The sequence below is a fragment of the Sus scrofa genome, chromosome 13, assembly GCF_000003025.6.
Source record: "Sus scrofa isolate TJ Tabasco breed Duroc chromosome 13, Sscrofa11.1, whole genome shotgun sequence".
Lineage (NCBI taxonomy): Eukaryota > Metazoa > Chordata > Mammalia > Artiodactyla > Suidae > Sus > Sus scrofa.
This window is the reverse complement of record NC_010455.5, coordinates 18936180-18952453: the sequence shown is the minus strand read 5'-3', so window position 1 is coordinate 18952453 and position 16274 is coordinate 18936180. Positions and strand designations below refer to the sequence as shown.

At 44.4% G+C, this 16274-nt stretch overlaps 1 protein-coding gene across 1 annotated transcript in view; it reads left to right on the top strand.

Moving 5' to 3' along the window:
* The window catches only part of GLB1 (galactosidase beta 1), a 100593-nt gene that overhangs the window by 26546 nt on the left and 57773 nt on the right, over positions 1–16274 (top strand). Inside the window, 6 exon segments of the mRNA XM_021071553.1 lie at positions 1963–2012; positions 2015–2112; positions 2603–2663; positions 3772–3866; positions 7361–7541; positions 14354–14412. Coding sequence (XP_020927212.1) covers positions 1963–2012; positions 2015–2112; positions 2603–2663; positions 3772–3866; positions 7361–7541; positions 14354–14412 — 544 coding nt within the window.

The following is a 16274-nucleotide window of genomic DNA, read 5'->3' as shown; positions in this document are numbered from 1 at the left end:
AAAAAAAAAAAAAAAAAAGGCAAGTAACTATGATTGAGCCTTTACTGTGCAGGGCACATCACATAGATGTACCATTTCTCCAAGGTCAGTGTTTCCACTGACAGCCAGTGAAACTGAAATTTGCCAGGGCATGTTTTGTTTGTTGTTAGGCCATCCTTATGGCACGTGTGTGGAAGTTCCGGGGCCAGGGAATCAAATGCGTGCCACAGCAGCTACTCAAGCCACTGAAGGGACAATGCGAGATCCTTAACCTGCTGTGCCACTAGAGAACTCCATGAATATGTATTTTTGACCAGAGGTTTGGCTGAGATTTGAAGATAAGGGAGTTTGTGGGCAGCCATAGCTCTTCTCAGCTTCTAGGGGGATATGCCTTGTTGGGTAGATTCCTGAAACCTAGTTTATCTTTGTGGTTCTGCCAGGGTGATTCTATAGACCAGGGTTACAGAATTACCCCAATAACTATCTCTCTTTACCTCATCTCCTCTGCTGATTCAGAAGGAAGTTGGGGTGGCTGGCCACTCTGGTTTTTGCATTACTGATGTGGACTGCCGATAACTTTTTTTTTTTTTTTGTCTTTTTGCCTTTTCTACAGCCACTCCCGCGGCATATGGAGGTTTTCCAGGCTAGGGGTCGAATAGGAGCTGTAGCCACTGGCCTACACCACAACCACAGCAACGCAGGATCCGAGCCGCGTCTGCGACCTACACCACAGCTCACGGCAATGCTGGAGCCTTAACCCACTGAGCAAGGGCAGGGATGGAACCCGCAACCTCATGGTTTCTAGTCAGATTCATTAACCACTGCGCCACGACGGGAACTCCGCCGATAATTTTTTAAAGATAAAGGGTGATAAAACCCAAAAGAAGATTCCTGGGACAGATAGGGAGAATCCCACTTGTTATTCTGGTCCTAAGGCCTCTGGGACCTCCCTGTAATTTCAACACTCAAGTTCTGAGGGACCAAGACTGTTCCAGGGAGCCCTGAAACCATGAGACTGTGGAAAAGGGTCACAAGCCAGGGGTAGAGACCTCTGTGGTAGCAGTGGGTGGCTTCATATTTAAAGGTACGTCTTGCACTGCAGGCAGCCAGGGAAGCTGGTAGGAGTTTTTGTTATTTTTACTTCCCTCAGGCTATTCCTAATTTTTGTCGGGAGGACACAGAGGCTGAAGGTTTTTTCCTTTTTTTTCCTTTTTTTTGGGGGGGGTGGTCGCACCCATGGCACATGGAGGTTCCCAGGGTAGGGTCCAACTGGAGCTACAGTTGCCAGCCTACGCCACAGCCACAGCAACACGGGATCCGAGCCTCATCTGTGACCTACACCACAGCCCACAGCAATGCCAGATCCTTAACCCACTGAGCGAGGCCAGGGATCAAACCCATAACCTCATGGTTCCTAGTCGGATTTGTTTCTGCTGCACCATGACAGGAATCCCTTTTATTCCATTTTTATTAAGAAGTATTTTTCAAAAATGAAGTATATCTCTTATTACTTTCACACAGATATTTTCATTTTTCCTAAGCCTTACAAAGGTATATCTAATTTAAGCATTAAACAGGAATAGGCATTCTTTGTGGGTCATAGCCTTAAAAATACCACCCTCCCCCCAAAAAAAAGAGGAAAGAAGAAAAGAAGCTCTCTTGTGCAGCAGGTTAAGGATCCAGTGTTATCACTGCAGTGGCTCATGTCACTGCTGTGGGGCAGGTTTGATCCCTGGCCCAGGAACTTCCACATACCATGGGTGTGGTCCCCCACCCTCCTACTCAAAATAAAGGTTTCCCTCAAGTTTGATTTGTTTGGTAGCTGCTATGACAACTCAAAACAAGGCTTTTCCCCAAGGGGCTGCCTTAGAAAGATGTCTGTGTGTCCTGCCAGTCTATAGTTCTGCAGATTGTTCAGAAATTCATGCAGAACACCTGGATTTTTGAGCTGTGTCCAGTAAGGGGCTGTGTGTGTCTTGGCAGGTACGTGGCCTGGAACTTCCACGAGCCCTGGCCAGGAAAGTACCAATTCACGGGGACCATGATGTGGAGTATTTTATTAGACTGGCCCATCAGCTGGGACTGCTGGTGATCCTGAGGCCTGGACCCTACATCTGTGCGGAGTGGGACATGGTGAGTGTGAACAGACTGGCTTGCCCACCAGTGCACTGACAGGCAGACCTAGGGGAGAGGCGATTAAAGCGGTAGAGGGAAGTCTCTCATTCCAGACAACGTGAGCTCTGATCGAGCAACCCAGGAGTCCTTTACCTTAGGTGGTGTCCAGGCAAAAAGGAATAGTCAGTACTCATGCACTGAAGTCAGTTTCTTCATCTGTGAAAAGCGGTTCCTGGTGGGGCCTCTGCCTTACTCACAGGGTAGCTATTAGGTTAAGCGGGTAATCAACCTAAAAGTCTTTGATTCTCAGAAGATTACATTCAGGCAAAGCAATCTTATTTTTACTGGGTTTACAATGTCTAATCTCCTTGAAAGTGACAAATCGAAAGCCCTGCCCTGATACCCCTTGTCCATGATACTTTTCTTCTTTTCTCTCACTGCTAACAGTCATTTCTGTCTCCCCTAAGACCTTATCATGGCCTCTTCTTTTCTCTTTTCCCTGTCCTAGGGAGGATTACCTGCTTGGCTACTGGAGAAGGAATCTATCGTTCTCCGTTCTTCCCATCCAGGTGAGTTGTTATAGATGTCGCGAGAGAATTTAAGGATGCTTAGATAATTTTTATCCAAAGGGTCAGGTTTTTTGAAGGCTGGGGTACTCCTGTGCTGACACATCTGAAAGTTTAGTGAAAGTGTGACTGTGAATCAGCATCCACCAGACACTGGGTGTGTGAGAGAGAAGTCTCGCTCGCACGACTTGACCAGATCGCGCTGATGCCCTGCTAACTTTTTGAGTTGGCTTTGGGCCCTGGTTGTGGTTGAAGGGCTGACTTGAATGCTTTCTCTGCCTCTGTTCTTAGTATAGAACATGGCCAGTGATGGCTCCCAGCTAATCAGAGTGGCAGATGTAGTTTCCGAGGTGGTGTCACTGGATTTCTCAGTAGCTGCAGTGCCTTCTGTCCCTTTGTGTGTTTTTAGAGTGATCTGTAAATGATATATATATTTTAAAACCACTAAAAATTATTATAACTGTAAATCCTGATCAATCAGAAGGCCCCATTTAGCTGCATTTCTGTCTTCTGAAGACTTCAGTTTCTCTTAGTGATAAGCTGGTCGTACGAGCAGCCAACGTTGACAAAATTCACTGTATAAAAGGCTAGTGTTTTATGCTCTATATGCCTTCCTTTCTTACTGTCCTAGCCTCGCATTTTACACTAAGTATATTATAGTATTTTTCCACATATTATCTCATTAATCCTTATAGCAACTTTATGAAGCATATACTCTGTTATTCCCATTTGACAATGTAAATAGACCACTAATTAAGATTTAATTTAAAAAAAAACCCTGCTGTGACAGAGAGGAGGACATATCACTCAGTCATTCATTTCTTCATTCAACAAACATTGGTGGATATCTCCTGTGCTGCAGGCTTTTTGTCCTAGCAGTAGGGACAGATAGCAGGCCCTCTGGTCCCTGTCCTCTGAGAGCTCCATGGAGGAGGTGACTCCTGGCAGAACAACTTTTGTCAGACTCTTAGTGCCTGTGGCGCCCCTGTTTTAGAAGGCAGTTGTTGAACCCAGTCTATCTGATCCCTGCTACTAGCCTCATAGTAATAGGCTGAATTGTGTCTCTGTAGAAAAAAGGTGTGTGATGGTGTTAAACCTGGTTGTTTTCCAGACTACCTTGCAGCTGTGGATAAGTGGTTGGGTGTCCTTCTGCCCAAGATGAAGCCTCTCCTCTATCAGAATGGAGGGCCGATTATTACAGTGCAGGTAACAGACAATCGAGTTGCAGTTCACTCTTCCTGTTGTGCAGTCTATGTATTTGGACAAATCTATAATGGCATGAACCCATCATTATGGCATCACACAGAGTATTTTTTTTTTAATTTTTATTTTTTCCATTATAGTTACCCAGAGTATTTTCATTGCTCTATTAAGCAATGTTTCTTTTCTTTTATTTTCTTTTTTGAGCCACAGATACAGCATATGGAAGTTCCCAGACTAGGGATTGAATCAGAACTGCAGTTGCCAGCCTACACCACAGCCACAGCAACACCAGATCCAAGCCACGTCTGTGACCTACACTATAGTTCAAGGCAATGCTGGACCCTTTAACCCACTGAGTGAGGCCAGGGATCAAACCCACATCCTCGTGGATACTAGTTGGGTTCTAAACTAGTTGAGCCACAATGGGGAACTCCAGAGCAATGTCTCTTAACCTTTATTTCGTTGCTGCCCCTTATAGAGCCTCTACAGACTTTTTTTCTAATTGCCCCTCATGAAATTTTAAGACCTGAGATATACTATATAATTATACTTTATAACAACACATACATACAAATAATTTGTGCTTTATATGAAAAAGAATAAGAGGGTTTTTTTTAATCCTATAAGAATCAGTTCCCCCAGATTCTATAAAACTCCTAGAAGAAAACAAAGGCAGAATAGTCTTTGGCATAAATCGCAGGAATATCTTATTGAGCCACCTTCTAGAGTAATGACAATAAAAGTGAGAATAAACAAATGGGACCTAATAAATTTAAAAGCTTTTGAACAGCAAAGGAAACCATAAAAAAATAAATTAAAAAGATAACCCGCAGAATGAGAGAAAATATTCTGAAATGAACCAACTGACAAGGGATTAATCTCCAAAATACATACTCATGCAGCTTTAATCAAAAAACATACAACCCTATCAAAAAATGGGCAGAAGACCTAGATAGACAGATGACCAAAAAACATGAAAAGATGCTCAACATCACTCATTATTAGAAAAATGTAAATCAAAAACTACAATGAAGTATCATCTCATACCTGTCAGAATGGCCATCATGAAAAGGTCTACAAACAAGAGATCCCTTGTGTCACAGTGGGCTAAGGATCCTGCACTGTCATTACAGTGGCCCAGGTTGCTGCTCTGCTGTGGTGCAAAGTTTGATCCCTGGCCCAGGAACTTCCACATACATCCCTTGAGCACAGCCCCCCCCCAAAAAAAAAAAAAAAAAAAAAAAAACTACAAAAAAAACCCCAATAAATAGGGTATGGTGGGAATGTAAATTGGTGCAACCACTATAGAGAACAGTATGGAGGTTCCTTAGAAAACTAAATATACAACCACCATATATGATCCAGCAATTCCAATCCTGGGCATATATCTGGAAAAAACTATAATCTGAAAATATACATGCATCCCAGCATTCATAGCAGCACTATTACCATAGCTAAGACATGAAAGTAACCTAAATGTCCACCAACAGAGAAATGGATAAAGAAGATGTGGTGCATATATACAATGGAATATCACTCAGCCATAAAAATAATGAAATCATGCCATTTGCAGCAACATAGATGGACCTAGAGATTATCATACTGAGTGAAGCCAGAGAGAGAAAGACAAATATCATATGATATCATTTATATATTGTATCTAATAAAAGTGATACAAAATAATTTATTTATAAAATAGAAACAAACTCACAGATTTCAGAACCAATCTTATGGTTACCATAGGGGAAACCATGGGAAGAGGGAGGAATTAGGAGTATGGGAATAACATATACACACTACTGTGTAAAATAGATAGTAAGAACCTACTATTATAGCACAGGGAAATCTACTAAATAGTCTGTAATAACCTATATGGGAAAAATGATACATATACATATGTTATTGTTTCACTTTGCTGTACACCTGAAACTAAAGACAACATTGTAAGTCAACTATACTCCATTAAAAATAAAAAATAAAATAAAAATTAAAATAAATCAGGAGTTCCCACTGTGGCTCAGTGCTAACAAATTCAACTAGTATCCATGAGGACGTAGGTTTGATCCCTGGCCTTGCACAGTGGGTTAAGGATCCAGCATTACCATGAGCTGTAGTATAGGTCACAGGTGTGGCTCGGATCTGGCATTGCTGTGGCTGTGGTGTAGGCTGGCAGCTGCAGCTCTGATTTGACTCGTAGCCTGGGAAACTCCATATGCCACCGCTGTGACCCGAGAAGGACAAAAAAAAAAAAAAAGTAAAAATTAAAAAAAAAAGAATGAGTTCCCACCTCCTCAGGGATGCTCTCCATCCCACTGAGAATGCACCCTTGGGGGATCCCACCCTCAGCCCTATTGCCATTTGCACCTGATAATTCTTTGTTGTGGAAATTGGAAAGGTAGGATGTTTAGCAGCATGACTTGGCCTCTACACACTAGAGGCCAGCAGGACACCCGCCTCCAATGCAATAACCTCCAAATTCTCCAGACATTGCCAAATATCTCCTGGGCAGCAAGATAGCTCCTGGCTGAAAAGCACTGATGCCATTGGACCCAACTGAGCATTGATCATGGAGCGCAAAACACCAAACACACTGAATGTTTGACCAGAGGCGATCAAGTAAATAATGGTACCTCTGTATCCAACACTTGCCCTGGTTTTTGCCATGGGCATCTTTTATAACGTAGTAAGGAGAAAAGTGACATTATAACTGGTGCATATAGTATGATACCAGTTTTGAGGTGAAAAAACAATGACTATATATTATTTGTGTATCTTTAAGATTGTGTCAGTGTGTGTGTGTAAATCTGGAAGACCATGCCAAAATGCTTAGAGTGGTCACCTCTGGGTCACAGAATTAACAGGTGATTTTTTCATTTTCTTTTTCTTTTTCATTTTCTAATACTTCTGCCATGGGAAAGTATTAGTTATGTTTAAAGTACTGATTATCTATTATAAGGGAGAATGTCACTACAGTCTGAAAACTAACATGTTGGTGGTTTTCTTTTCCTTACTTCAGGGAGGTAATAGGAAGTAGGTTTTTGTGCTGAGTTGCTTTCTGGAAAATGAGTTTTGAGGACTCAGGGTAGGAGATATTTAGGGGAATTACTAAGCTTTGTCATCTCAGAGATGCTCAGGCAATTTCTGCAAACAAAAGCTTGCATTAAAATGAAGACATTGGGGAGTTCCCATCGTGGCTCAGTGGTTAACCGAATGCGACTAGGAACCATGAGGTTGCGGGTTCGATCCCTGGCCTTGCTCAGTGCGTTAAGGATCCGGCATTGCCGTGAGCTATGCTGTAGGTCGCAGACGTGTCTCGGGTCCCACATTGCTGTGGCTGTGGTGTAGGCCGGCGGCTACAGCTCTGACTCGACCCTAGCCTGGGAACCTCCATATGCCGTGGGAGTGGCCCATGAAAAATGGCAAAAAGACAAAAAAAAAAAAAAAGACGACATTGGGAGTCCCCTGATTTTTTTCCCTGTCTCTTTTTTAATTTGCAGGTTGAAAATGAATATGGCAGCTACTATAGCTGTGATTACAACTACCTGCGTTTCCTGCAGAAGCGTTTCCACTACTACTTGGGTGAGGACGTGGTCCTGTTCACCACTGACGGGGCGCATGAGAAGTTCCTGGCGTGTGGGACGCTGGAGGGCCTCTATGCCACAGTGGACTTCGGAGTAGGTTGGTATCTACTGTAACAGATACCTAGCTAAGCAGGCAGGTTTGGGCTTTTTACTCACTCACTCAAAGCAGCTATTGTTTAAGTGCACAGGCATACTGAGTGAGATTTCCCAAATGTTCCTTTATCAGGTAGCAAGTAAAGCAGACGACCTGATAAGGCACCTTCCGTTGCAGAGATCGTTTTTTGTCAGCTGAGTTGGCCTTTAGGACAAGGGTCTGTTTCCAGTACTGGTGGAGGTGGCTGCAGTCTGGAGTCCTGTTCTCTTAGGGGCTGCCTACCAGGAGCAGTTCTAGCTATGGGGAACTCCACCTTTCAGGCTCTGTCTGGTATATGCTGCTCCTCTCTGCTCCCCTATCCTCCTAGTCGAGGCTGGATGCTCAGGCTGGGTTGGGGCCATCATGAACTCAGTCCTGGAGTGTAGGGAGCTTACTTGGCACTTCTCTTTTCTTCTGCCTAAGAAGAAGAGTAAGACGTGGCAATCACCTTCTCCCACAAACACATCAAAAAAATGACTCACATAGAACATCTACTGAATGCTGGCAGAAGACCTTAAACCTCCAAAAAGGGCAAGAAACCCTCCACAGACTGGGTAGAACAAAGGAAAAAAGAGAGAAAGGAATCAGGATGGGATTAGTATTCCTGAGAGGGAGCTGTGAAAGAGGAAAGGAACCCACACCCTGGGAAGCCACCTACCTGACAGGAAGATCAGCCGAGACAGAGGGGGCTCAAAGCCTCAGAGAAAAGCATAGCAGCTGGACTGAGGAGGGCAAAGCAGAGAGAGAGAGAGAGGCACAGACTATTGGTACCACCTCCTGGGACACCACATCCTAAGTGGCTCAGAAGTGAGTTGGGCACTGAGACTTAGTCTCTGAAAGTCAGTTCCAGGGAGAGGACTAGGGTTGGCTTTGTGGAAACAGCCGAAGGGGCTAGGGAGTGGTGCACGTCAGCCAAGGGACCCAGGAGGAGATCTGGGCCCACAGGAAAAGCTAGGCACCACTGTTGGGGAGGGCAAGAGGAGGAGGGGTGGATTGCCATAGGAATATCCTTCTCTGCACTCACACAGACTTGGAGGGCAGAGCTACAGGCAGCGAGGCACCTCCTGTGTGGGCTACAGGTGGCGGTGCCTGCTGTGTGGGCTAAGCATGACAGGGGTGCCTCTTGCATGGTCTACAGGTGGCAGCGGGCAAATCAGTCATCTCAGACTCCAGGGGTGGACATAGCCCACCACCATTAGGGGTCTGTGAACAGGCACCACCTGCAGCCCCAGTCACCTCACAGGTCAACACAGAGGAGGGCATTGTAACCGATCACCACCCATTATTGCTTTCACTCCCCTGGGAACGCACTTGCCCTGCAGCTGCCACTGCCAAATGGTCCAGGCACCACCTACACCTGCCTGAGTGTCACCGCCACTTCCCAGGGCACTGCAACTAGAAGCAGCCTGCACCACCATCCTGCGGGTCCTTGCCACTGTCAAGGACCCAGCAACAAGGCACTGCTACTAGCGCTGACCACTGCCTCCATCTTCCTGGAAGCACCTGCAGCACCCTATCAAGAGGATTACAGCCTACAGACACTAAACCAAAAGCAGCCCTCATGCCAAAAATAAATACTAAGCCCTCACAAAATATCCTGTGTCATTCTCACATATAAATAGCCCTCCAGGACTACAGTAGTTGTTTTCAGCTGTTTTCCTTAAACTCACAGCATAAGAAAAGGAAAAGCAAAATGAAGAAGCTCAGGAACCATTCCGAGTTAAAAGAACAGGAGAATTCACCTGAAGAAGCAAACAATGAAACAGACCTCTGCAGTCTAACAGACAGTGAATTCAAAAAGGAGATAGTGAAAATACTGAAGGAATTAAGGGCGAATATGAAGGAATTAAGAGTGGATATGAACAGTAATGCAGATTCTTTTAGGAACTAGAAAATATAAGGAGGAGCCAAGAAAAATTAGAAAATTCATTTGCAGAGATGCAAACTGAGTTAAAGGCAGTGAAGAGCAGAATGAATAATGCAGAGGAACGAATTAGTGACTTGGAGAATAGAATAACGGAAATCACCAAATCAGGACAGCAGACAGAAAACCAAATGAAAAAACGTGAAAGGAATATAAGAGATCTATGGGATAATATAAAGTGGACCAATCTATGCATAATAGGGATTCCAGAAGGAGAAGAAAAAGGGGATAGAAAATATATTTGAAGAAATTATGGCTGAAAACTCCAAATCTAAAGGAAACAGACATCAAGTCACAGGAAGCACAGAGGGCCCCACATAAGATGAACCAAACAGGCCCACATCAAGATATACAATAAAAAATGGCAAAAGTTAAAAAGAGGATTCTAAAGGCAGCAAGAGAAGAACAAAGAGTTAATTATGAGAGAACCACCATAAGGCTATCTGCTGATTTCTCTGCAGAAACACTGCAGGCCAGAAGAGAGTGGCAAGATTTATTCAGAGTTCTTGGGAGTTCCCGTCGTAGCTCAGTGGTTAGCGAATCCGATTAGGAACCATGAGGTTGTGGGTTCGATCCCTGGCCTTGCTCAGTGGATTAAAGATCCGGCGTTGCCGTGAGCTGTTGAGTAGGTCGCAGACGCGGCTCGGATCCTGCGTTGCTGTGGCTCTGGCGTAGGCCGGTGGCTATGGCTCCAATTCGACCCCTAGCCTGGGAACCTCCATATGCCGCGGGAGCGGCCCAAGAAATAGCAAAAAGACGAAAAAAAAAAATCTATTCAGAGGTCTAAAAGGGAAAAATTTGCAGCCTAGAATACTCTATGCAGCAAGAATATCATTTAAAATAGAAGGAAAAATAAAGAATTTCTCCAACAAACAAAAACTAAAAGAGTACAGCAATACTAAACCCATTCTAAAAGAAATACTGAAAGGGCTCCTCTAAATAAAAGCGAAGAAGAAATATGACGGAGGAAATCACAATTGGAAAGTAATCACTTAAATAAGCCAGTATATAGATCTAAAAGGAAAAAAAAAAAAACCTATTGTAAAAGTGAGGTATCACTTTACACTAGCCAGAATGGCCATCATCAAAAAGTCTACAAACAATAAATGCTGGAGAGGGTGTGGAGAGTAAGGAACCCTCTTACACTTTTGGTGGGAATGTAAATTGGTACAACCACTATGGAAAACAGTATGGAGTTTCCTCAGAAAACTAAAAACAGAACTACCATATGATCCAGCAATCTCACTCCTGGGCATGTATCTGGACAAATCTTTCCTTGAAAAGAACACATGCACCTATATGTTCACTGCACACACTATTCACATAGCCAAGACATGGAAACAACCAAAATGTCCATCAACAGATGAATGGATTAAGAAGATGTGATACAAATACGTAATGGAATACTCTTCAACCATAAAAAAGAACAAAATAATGCCATTTGCAGCAACATGGATGGAACTAGAGACTCTCATACTAAGTAAGTCAGAAAGAAAGACAAATACTATATCCCTTATATCGGGAATCTAATATATGGATCAAATGAGCCTATCTACAGAAAAGGAACAAACTCATGGACGTGGAGAACAGACTTGTGGTTGCCAAGGAGGAGGGGGAGGGAGTGGGAAAGACTGGGAGTTTGAGGTTAGTACATGCAGACTAGTGCATATGGAGTGGATAAGCAATGAGATCCTGCAGTATAGCAGAGAGAATTATATCTAAACACTTGTGGTGGAACATGATGGAGGATAATGTGAGAGAAAGTGTATAACTGGGTCACTCTGCTATGCAGCAGAAGAACATTGTAAATCAACTGTATTTTAAAAATTAAAAAAAAATTTTGGGAGTTCCCATCGTGGTGCAGCAGAAACAAATCTGACTAGGAACCATGAGGTTGCGGGTTCAATCCCTGGCCTTGCTCAGTGGATTCAGGATCCGGTGTTGCCATGAGCTGTGGTATAGTTTGCCGATGTGGCTCAGATCCTGCGTTGCGGTGGCTGTGGCGTAAGCCAGTGGCTACAGCTCCGATTAGACCCCTAGCCTGGGACCCTCCGTATGCTGCAGGTGCGGTCCTTAAAAGACAAAAAAAAAAAAAAAAATTTATCTTGCCTGACACATCAGAGCTGTGTAAGCTGCTGAGGTTCTGCACATGAAAGGATGGCTAGGATGCTTTAGGCTGTCATAACGTTAAGAGGTCTTCTTTTAGGTTGAGAGCAGCTTTTATAAAAGTCATGCTAGCTAAATGCAGTATGTGGTTAACAAATCTGACTAGGAACCATGAGGTTGCAGGTTGCTGAAAAAGATCCTGGACATTTTTTTTCCTTTTTTTTTTTGGTTGTTTTTATGAGGACATTATTGGGACAAGTGAAATCTTTAAATAAAGCCTTTAGATTAGAATATAGTATTCTATCAATGTTAATTTCCTGTTTTTTTTTTAAATCATTGTATTTTGTTTATTTAAAGATTGCCCTTGCTCTTAATAATTGCACACTGGGAGTTCCCGTCATGGCGCAGTGGTTAACAAACCCGACTAGGAACCATGAGGTTGTGGGTTCGATCCCTGGCCTTACTCAGGGGTTGAGGATCCAGCGTTGCCATGAGCTGTGGTGTAGGTCACAGACGTGGCTGAGATCCTGCGTTTCTGTGGCTCTGGCGTAGGCCAGTGGCTACAGCTCTGATGAAACCCCTAGCCTGGGAACTTCCATATGCCTTGGAAGCAGCCCAAGAAATGGCAAAAAGACATTTTTTAAAAAAAAGAATTGCACACTGAAGTATTTAGGGGTAAAAGGCCATCCTGTCTGCAACTTATTTTCAAGTGGCTCAGAAAAAAATGTATATTTATAGAGAGAGGAAAAAAACTGATAAATGTAACATTTAACAATTGGAGGATCTGGGTAAAAGGAATATGAATTCTTTGTATTCTCACAGCTTTTCTACGAGCTTGAAATTATTTCAAAATAAAAAGTTACCCCTCCCCCCAAAAAAGACCAACTCTTCAAGTCGCATAAAGACCCCTCCTTCTCCCTTCTGAGGGATAAGATGCCTCCAGCGTTGCCTTCCCTTGAAAAAGATGTTCAGACTGAAATTGCACGTTAAAAGAGATTCTTCTATGAGTTCCCGGCAATGCTCAGTGGTTAACAAATCTGACTAGGAACCATGAGGTTGCAGGTTCAATCCCTGGCCTCACTCAGTGGGTTAAGGATCCAGCATTGACGTGAGCTGTGGTGTAGGTCACAGACACGGCGCGGGTCTGGTGTTTCTGTGGCTCTGGCATAGGCCGGCATCTATAGCTCTGATTAGACCCCTAGCCTGGGAACCTCCACATGCCGCGGGAGAAAAGACAAAATAAATAAATAAGTAAATAAAGAGCTTCTTCTACACTACCCACAAAGAAAAGAACTGGCTCTAAGTGACTTGAGTGTTTCTAGAAACATGGTACATTGCCGAGAGCATCTGGTGATGAAATAACTCATCTACAAAGAGCTGCCCAGGAAGTGGCATATTGGTTTCCTCTTGCTTTGGCACATTTCCCAACACAGTGACGAAAACGCACAGTATCGTTCTGTTGAGCAGAAAAAATTGAAGATTATGATGAGCTTGTTGTAAGCATCATTTTATGTGGGGTGACAGCATGATGACTTCTGCTGTGGGTTGAATGACAGACATTGCCAGGCCAGTGTACCTGGGGCAGGTGGCACTGCAGCAGCTTCATTCATTCCTGGGCAAGAGGGGCACTGCCTGGGGTGGGATCTGGATGCCACCTAATGCTTAATGGTGAGAAATTTACAGCCATAAAGTATATAAGATTCCAGTTACATTTATTTATTTATTTATTTACTTATGACCATGCCCAAGGCATGTGGAAGTTCAAACATATGCCACAGCAGCAAACAGAACTTCAGTGACAATGCCAGATCCTTAACCCTCTGTGCTACAAGAGAACTCTGAGATTGATTGGTTGATTGATTCAGATTCCATTTTTTTCTGATCAGCACATTCTCTCCTGAAAGCTGGCCTTACAGAGAGGCCCAAGGCCTGTCCTGAAGCAAGGGGTTATTTGGAAGCTAGGCCAGTGCTCTTTCCACTGTGAGATACCCACTTGAGAACTGGGTAAATGGGTTGTGCAGTGTGGGGCCAGGGTGGCCTCTGCTCTGGCTGGAAAGACACTGTGCTCACTCTTTCAGTGACAGAAGGCAGCCCATTGTCTGTGGAGAAACACCCCTTTCTCCTTTTCAAAGAGGGGAGAATGGAAGATGTGGGAAACAAGACAAGACACAGGCATCCTAATGGAGTATTTCAAAAGAAAAAATTGAGCACAAGTGGTCTAGAATGGCTGGTGAGGGACATTGAAATTTAGAGTATACTCTATTATTCAGGGATAAACATAATTAGAGCATATTTGTCCCTTTGATTTATTAATTAAGTGGCAGATCTTTGTGGCACTAATGATGTGTATGGTGCTGTGGAGGCCACAAGGAGGTATGTTCACAGCAGGGCCATCCTGTAGGGAGCATCTAGGTCAGCCAGATGTCTGAGTGAAGAGAGACACACACCAGACATGTGTCCAGGCGCTGGGGAAACAGAGCAAGCACAGGCCCGTGCTGTGATGTCCCAAAGGGAATGCAGTTGGGAGAGGCCACAGGCACTGTTCGCAGAGGAAGCATTCTGTGGTCCCCACGGCTTGTCAGATGGATAGTCTCAGTCCCCACCTAGAGCCAGCTTGGAGGTGTTCCAGGCCCATGGGGGTGTGGCGGCAGGTAGGGCTTCAGGCTCAAGTTCTACAAAGAGATCTTTTTATTCAACTTTATGTCATTCCCAAGGTTGACCTTTTTCCCCCCTCCCTTATTTTCAGATGCCAACATCACAGCTGCTTTTCTAATGCAGAGGAAGTATGAACCCAGAGGACCCTTGGTAAGAATTGGGCATGAGGTGTGGAAAGGCTGCCTGTACTAACTTCATTCCTGCTGCTGGGAGAAAGCCATTACCTGCTGTGGAGGGTGGGAGTGGATCCTCAGTTTCTCTGAGTTGAGGGTCAGCAGTTAATGGGATTGTAGGGATCCCCCCTCTGGACACAGGAGTGAACAGCAGAGCATTTCTGCTACTTGACACTGAGCCCTGCACTGGAAGAGGATGGGATGGGGACTAAGTGAATAGCCTGGCTCAATCAGGTTGCATTTTTTTTTTCTTGGCCACGCCCGTGTCATGCAGACATTCCCGGGCCAGGGATCGAACCCTCACCAGAGCAGCAACTTGAGCTACAACAGTGCAATGCCAGATCCTTAACTCAATGAACTCTACAGGCTCTGCATTCTTGCACACTTCATTGCATTTGGTCCTCATGACAGCTCTCAGAAGTAGTATTATTGTCTCCATTTTCAATGAGGCTCAGAGAACATGTCACTTGCCCAGGGTCCTACAGATTGTGAGTGGCAGGGCCAGGATTGGAGTTCAGGTCTGTGTTACTTGAGAGTTTTTGTGACAGAGCTTTTCCACCTTTAATGTGCTTATAAATCATGTGGGGATCTTGCTAAAAGGTAAACTTTGATCCCTTGGAGCTGGGTAGGGACTGAGATTCTGCATTTCTCTGAGAAGGATCCAAGTGACCTGGGAGGTAGGTTTGCTGACCACTCTGGGTGTCATGGATCTTTGTGGCATGCTGTGTGGGCAGGAGGTCCTGGCAGGTGTGCATAGCCCATCACATGTATGCATCCCTTTCTGCACGTCCCTTCTCCACAGCAGTTGCGATTGTTACTCCACCCAGCGTAAGAGGTCAGGCTGCCCTGCCTGTGTACACGTCTTTGTACAGAGCAGCCTTTTCTGAACCCGGTCTCTGCTTGAAGTGAGCAGTACAGAACCTACATTCACAGACCTTGGGTGGGACTAGAGAGACAAGAAGGCCCCAGAACCTGTCCAGATTTCTTTCTCTTTCCGAAAAGTAAGGGCTTGGCAGGGTTATGCCCAAGAGAGACATGAAGTGCTTGGGATCTGCTTGGCAGAATATCTGGACAGATATACCTCACTTTAAGTGAACCTGGGATCTGAAAATCTGGATTCACACAAAGAGTGAATTTGGATCTAATTATTTTTACAAAATATTTTGTCATCTGATTCTTTTCCCCAACAAACTTTCCTACCATATTTAAACTGGGGATTAGTTAACAACATTTTAACCAATTGATGCAGGTATGGTTACTCAAAATGGGGTCTGGCTGCTCGCAACTTTAAAGCCAGTAAAGAGGCAAGATTGGTAGAAAGGACGGTTTGCTTGATTTCAGAGGCTGGCAACCAGTAAAGGGTGGGTGAAGCAGACTCGTGTCCAAAGACCAGCTCTTCCCCCACCCCCGGACAACCAGTGGGCAAGAGCTCTTAAAGGGGAGTTTCAGGGTGTGTAGGTGGAGGAAGGGAGCTGCAGGCAGAAACTGCACAGCCCATTCTGACAGTCATCCTGAAATTGATCATGTAGTGTTTGACCAGCATCATCTTGATTGCTTTTAGTGCAGTTAATCATCAGTTCCAGAGTCAGCTTATTCCCATTCCTTGGAGGCCAGGTGTTTTGGTTTTTGCTTGTCTTTTCAGGGCTGTACCTGAGGCATATGGAGGTTCCCAGGCTAGGACCTGAATCAGAGCTATTGCTGCCCACCTACACCACAGATCACAGCAACGCCAGATCATTTTTTTTTTTTTTTTTTTTTTTGGTCTTTTTGCCAGTTCTTGGGCTGCTCCCATGGCATATGGAGGTTCCCAGACTAAGGCTCCAATCGGAGCTGTAGCCT